Below are 6,400 nucleotides of genomic sequence, written 5' to 3'. Positions count from 1 at the left end.
ATGAATGAATGAGTGAATGAATGAATGAATGAGTGAATGAATGAGTGAGTGAATGAGTGAATGAATGAATGAGTGAATGAATGAGTAAGTGAATGAATGAATGAGTGAATGAATGAATGAATGAGTGGATGAATGAATGAATGAGTGAATGAATGAATGAATGAATGAATGAGTGAATGAATGAGTGAGTGAGTGAATGAATGAATGAATGAGTGAGTGAATGAGTGAATGAATGAATGAATGAGTGAATGAATGAATGAATGGATGGATGAATGAATGAGTGAATGAATGAATGAATGAATGAATGAATGAATGAATGAATGAATGAATGAATGAATGAGTGAATGAATGAGTGAATGGTGTCTCGGGACCATACATGGCCATGGATTTATCTAACAAATCCGTATGTTTGGGAATACCGTGTTGACTGCTCCCATTTGCTACAGTTTTTATGCATTTACTTATTATATTTGTGTATCTGCTCATGTGCAAGGACGTGTCTCGGTGTGTGGGTGAGTGCAGGGCACAGTCCCTAGGTGGAGGTCAGGGGACAACTAGAGTCCATTGGTTCTCGGGTCATGAGACATGAAGCAACTGTCTATATCCACTGAGCTATGTCACTGATCAACACCAGCTTGGTTTCTTATTTGAGACATCACAGCTGAGAACCTCAGGCTTCAGAACAATGTGCTCATGGTGATTAATTGTGGGTGAGAACAATCGCCCCCTCCCCCTGCTACTTCTTATTTGCCAAGAGCATGATGATGATGATGATGGTGATGATGGTGATGGTGATGATGGTGATGGTGATGGTGGTGATGGTGATGGTGATGGTGGTGATGATGGTGATGGTGATGATGACATTCCTCTATACTGCTGTGTGTTCTCCCCTACAAACCCTGATAGACTTCTCCAGTCCCTGTCCCCGTGAGGAGACTCTAGACAGTGAGTCCTCTCCTCTCGCACACTGTAAAATGTGGTCTCCTCATCTGTGAGCAGGAGCACCAACAGATGGTGCATCTTTTACAGATGGTTCAGAGAGCACCTCCCTGGTCTCCGTGGCCAGATCCGTCCTCAGTCTGTAACACGTCTGCTCCAGTACAGCTCCCCAGTTCTCGGATCCTCTGAGCTGAGCCTCCTCCCAGACAGAAGCACCTCCCAGAGTCCCCTGGGCTGTGGGCAGCTCTGTGTTCTCAGAGCTGTTCACCTCTTCCCTTGGCTATTTCTGTTTCGGTCCTCCAGAGCACACAGTGAGGAACAAACTTCTGAGCATCCCTGTTCCCTGAGAGAACAGCGGTTCACCCAAGGGATACCACCACTCTACCATGGCCTTTGTGTATCAGCGTCAAACGGGGAGCCTCTGCACTCCCTGTGTGACACTGAAACCCAGCTGAGCACTCAGTCTGCCCTGTGTTCTCAGTGATGTGGAAAGATGGAATTTGCTCTCGGGAGGAAGGTGACAGATGTCTGTGAGGGATCTAAAGGGACCAGCTGCATGATGAGTGGGGAAGGGGACAGCTCCATTCTCACTGCAGTCACCAGACAGGATTCTGAGGGAGAAGAAAGGTCCAGGAGCAGACAGACGTATCAGGAGCTCCCAGCCTGAGTGTGTGGGAGGAGGTGACCTGAGTCTTGGAAGCTCTGGGCTCCATCATCCCATGCAGGGTTTCAAATGGGGCACACACTTCCTCTGCCTGCGGAGCTGGGTGGTCAATCTGTCCATGTGCTCCCTGGCCTTTCTGAGATGCCTTGAACCTCTGTCTACGTGATTCCCTTAGGATACTCTATCTTTTCCAAAGAAAATACATAAAGCTGCAACTAAACATGGTTGCCTAGCAGGGCAGCAGATACAGGAAGCAGCTAATGGGCCTGAGAAGGCTGTATGACCCCCCAGGTCTGTAGGAACAGAAGAGGAAGCCAGGATAGGAGGTAAGTCTTGGCTCAGGCAAATCCTCTTCAGAGTGTTAATTGTGTTTCCTTGAGGCTGCCCCCTGATCCCTGGGAGAACTGCAGCTTACATCTGGGGAGCTGTCCACATCAGCAGAGCCTGTTGTCATTTCCCTAAGCTGGACTCCAATCGTCAAGCAATTGTCAGGAGGCCCTGTGTCCTCTGTCCCTCTCCTTGGCAACCATGACCTTCATGGAAGTCTCATAAGTCCATCAGGACAGTTAGTTAGAAGCCTGGGCACCTGTCCTTCTATGCTCTCCCTGATGATTCACTGGAGATGCCCAGGAGACCTCACCTAAGTGTGGCTCTCATGGCAGTACACTGGCTGATTACACATGGCACAAAAATTTGTTTCACAAAGCCTCTGTTCCCTCCCAACAGAAAGTCAAAATACAGCCTTTTAAAAATGTTTCTGAGGGCCATCAGGAGATGAGTGAGGACAGAGGTCTGGAGCCGGGGCTTCCTGGTGCACACTTCCACAAGGATCCTATGGCTTCCACATTCAGACCCAATCTTCCTCCCTCAAGGTCTTTCACAAGGACACATTACTGCTAAGAACCCCAGAAGTTTAGACAAGCAGTGCTGTCCTTCATGGATGTATCAACCACACATCCAGTTGGCTGCAAGGAGATGAAGGATTCTGCTCAATTGCCATTATTCCCCACGTGTGTCCTGCACTAAATGTTCACACCCCAACATGAGGACACAATGCAAAGGGTAGGTAGGCCTGACACTCCTGTGTGTATCTACTGGGATGAACCCCACCCAGCACCCAAAGTTCACAAAGTATCACTTACTGTGCACGTAGAGATACATGGATGTTGTTGATACAATTTCTCCACGTCTATTTACAGTTCGCAAGGTGTAGACTCCTGTGTCCTTCTGGGTGACATTGTGGATCCACAGGGACCCGTTGCTGGACGTTATCTCTCTACCGCTGTACATGGACCCTGTCACACTTACGTTAGTGTTCAGTATGTATATGACAATTTTCTTCAGCCCTCTGTACCAGGCTAAGGCTATAATATCCTCTGGCAGATTGTTGACAAAAAGAAGGACATTTTCTCCTTGAACTGCATTGGGTGGCACCGATTCAATGGTGACCTGGGCAGTGGCGGGCAGGAGCCAGCAGGTTAAAAGGGAGGCTAAAAGGGAAGAGAAAGCAACCATCAGTATTGAACAAGTGAATTCTGGTACGTGAATTTTTTTTTAGATCACGCTTCTGCCTTCCCCGGAGCTCTGCTCACACTCCCAGCTAGGCTGTCACTGGTCTCATTCTCAACAGCTCTACCAACAGTCAGCTGGTTCCCTGACCAGGAACTACGATTGCTCCCCCAGGCCCTCTAAACTAGCTTTGTCAAGCCTCCAACAACTTCCCTGGCTGCACTCTTCTGCCCACCTTTACTCTGCAGATGGAAAACACTGGACAGTTTTAATATTTTAAAACTAGCCAGATAGCACAATTGCTGGGCTCTTAGCTAACCTATTTCAGCAATTGGCTTCTGTCTCCTTTATTGACACAATCAAGAACCAATTAAGAAATCAACACATCCCTCTATAGAGATCAGCACTCAGCTTAGGGGTGTGGGAAGGGGTGTACCTACCCTCCTTGATGAAGGTGAGCAACATGACCTCCATTCCCGGAGAGACTCTCACTGTGTCGTCAACTCTCTCTATGCAGTTCTCTGTTCAGTTGTCTGCCTGGCTCACCCCTGAGCTGAATATTTGGTGTGAGGATGTCTGGCTGACCTCCTCCTCCAGAAAACCCTCACTTAGTGAATTTTTGTTCTCTGATCCCTTTGTAACACCAGTCAACCCACGATGTCATCTTCCAGATACTCTGACTTCTGGCCCACTAGAGTCAGGGCTTTGGGAGGACAGGAAATAATCTGACATTAGGAAGACTCAGTTCCTGGGAAAGTCTTAGACATCAATAGAGGAAGGAGATGAGGAAGGAAGGAAGGAAGGAAGGAAGGAAGGAAGGAAGGAAGGAAGGAAGGAAGGAGAGAGGGAAGAGTGAGGGAGGGAAGGAGGGAAGAAAGGGAAGAAGGAAGGAAGGATGGATGGATGGATGGATGGATGGACAGATGGATGGATGGATGGATGGATGGATGGATAAATGGATGTCTCCATGGGTTAATCTACATAGTTCCCAGGTTTGTAGCTAACAACAATAGTTATATTCAAGGATAATGTAATTTTTTTTTACATTTACTTCTGTATTGTATGTTTGGGTTCGTGAAGGCATATGTCTCAGCATGAGCTTGTGTGGGTACGTGCCACAGCACAAGTGTGAAGGCAAATGTCTCAGTGTTTTCATGTCCCAATGCAACCACAACATGGGTGTGGAGGGCAGAGAAGACCCTGAAGGAGTCCCTTCTCCCCGTCTACCATGCTGGAACTGAGGACTGAATTGAGATTGTCGTGTCTCTCCACACTGAGCCATCTTGCTATTTGTTTAACTTCTGTTTGGAGTCAAATACAAGTGACTCACACCAGAGCAGCCAATGAGACTGACTTTCTCATTGTAAGGAACACTGGGGATTTTCTCTTCCCTCATCTGCTCCTGTCCAATGAGAGCATCAGCCTGCTAAACCCAAGCCCTCAGTGCACCTTCTGCCCTATGAGTACAAACAAAAGCCCCGAGTCTCCTCTTGGGCTCCTCTCTTTTCAGGAAACTCCACCCTTTCTCTGAGTTCCCCTCCCGCACACAATCATGGAGTAGGCACTCTTACCTGTGAGCAGGAGCCCCTGCCAGGGGGTACACCCCTTGCAGGGAAGCACAGAGGATACCTCCATCTGTCTTCTCACTGTCATTGTCATGTCCTTGCTCTGAGGAGAAGACCTTCAGCTCCTGCAAGGCACCTGGCCTCTGCTGTCCTTCCTCCTTCTGAGCTGAGTTTTTCTCAGGCAAGAGTACGTCCCAGAATTCAATGGGCTATGGATGGTGAGTCTGTCTCCAAGGCACTGCTCGGTCCCTTCCACTCTAAGTGCTACCCTGCATTGCTCCAACTTTTCTCTCTTTATGTTTCTCCTCCAAGCAACACATTGAGCAACAAGGCTGATAAACATCCCTGTGCCCTCAGAGAAAAATGGCTCATCCCAAGGCTGACATCTGCTGACTCCTGACCTTAAGTCTGTCGATATCAAAGAGGGAGCCTCCATCCTGTCTAGATGTCCCTGTGACACAGTGACACAGCCCAGTCTGCCCTGTGTCCTCAGTGCTCTTGGAAAGTGGGATTTCCTTGCAGGAAGGTGACAGAGATACATGTGAGGGCTGGAAGTGTACCAGCTGAATGACAACTAGGGATGAAAATCAATCCTTAATCACTATGGTCACCAGTCAAGTTCCTGATTCAGGAGAAAGACTCAGAAAAAGTTGTGTGAGGATTCTCATGTCCTGGGTGTTGGGAAGAGGTGACCTGTGTATCCTGGAAAGGACTATGGGTGCCTCTTCCTACAGGGAGTTTCAAGGCAACATTCCAGCATTATGGGTTGGCTGATCTGTGTGTTGGATGAGCTTAGGTTCTCTGTTCTTCCTCGGTCACCTACGCCCATTGTCTGGGTGATTCCCCATAGGAAATCCTGTCTTCCTCTATGGGAAATGCCAGGAGTAAACAGACTTTCAAGTTCCCCAGACAGAGGGGTATTCTCAGACACAAGTAACAGCGGGATCTTAGAAGTGAGCTCCAGGTTCCTATAGACAGAAATGGAAATCTGTCTGCAAGCCAAGGTCAAGCATGGCTCAGGGAAACAATTGTCTGAGTATTGAGTGGGCATCCTGATATCGCCACCCTAGAGTTCTCTGAGAGAACTGCAGTCTCATGTTTAAGACTTCGGCAGGGGTGGTCAAGAGATCAAATGTGACCTTCCCTGATCCCTTCAGCACAGGTAGGAGGCAGGGCCTGGCATCCTGCTCACTGTGCTCTGCAGAACTCCAGTTTCCATCTAGTGTAGGGTAGGTCTAGGCAGGGTTCCACATTCTTCCTGGGAAGACCTGGACTGAATCTGGAAAAAGTATGCATCCCCCAGGAGGTGCCTTGTGCTCAGAAAATTTCAAAGGAAATTCCTGAGACATTTCTCTTCAGACTGAAAGGAGAAGGAAGTAATGACGGGACTGCACCTCTATCCACTGGCTCATCTCTGGCCTCTCAATCCTTCCTTATCTCTGCCCACAGGATGATGAGGGCATCTGCTCTTGAGTACATAGAACACTGACTCAAATGGATGTGCCATCTGCACTTGCACTTACACTGCTCCAGGTCTTTTTTTCTTGGTGTGATAAAGAAGACGCTGAGCAACAGCACTCTAGGAGAGAGTAAAAGGTTTATGTCCTTTCTGAGTCTGGGTCATTTTGTAGCAGGGAAGGCTATGAAAGCAAAAAACATGATTCTGGCTGGCTCATTCACTGGCTGGCTTTCTCACTCATGCTTAGCAGTGGCCTAGGTCTCC

The 6,400-nt window shown here is 48.2% G+C and overlaps 1 protein-coding gene across 1 annotated transcript in view; it reads right to left on the bottom strand.

The window, feature by feature from the left end:
* Positions 1-4,765, bottom strand: part of LOC114631211 (pregnancy-specific glycoprotein 22-like) — an 11,615-nt gene extending 6,850 nt beyond the window's left edge. The window contains exons 1-2 of the mRNA XM_028779511.1: positions 4,684-4,765; positions 2,746-3,093 (exon numbers count right to left, since the gene is read on the bottom strand). Of these exons, the coding sequence (XP_028635344.1) occupies positions 2,746-3,093; positions 4,684-4,765 (430 nt within the window). The remainder of the gene's footprint in view (positions 1-2,745; positions 3,094-4,683) is intronic.
* Between the last annotated feature and the right edge of the window lie 1,635 nt (positions 4,766-6,400).

The sequence above is a fragment of the Grammomys surdaster genome, unplaced genomic scaffold, assembly GCF_004785775.1.
Source record: "Grammomys surdaster isolate TR1022 unplaced genomic scaffold, NIH_TR_1.0 354, whole genome shotgun sequence".
In the NCBI taxonomy this organism is placed as follows: Eukaryota; Metazoa; Chordata; class Mammalia; order Rodentia; family Muridae; genus Grammomys; species Grammomys surdaster.
Note: the sequence above shows the minus strand (reverse complement) of the source record. Positions and strands in the feature narration are given on the sequence as shown.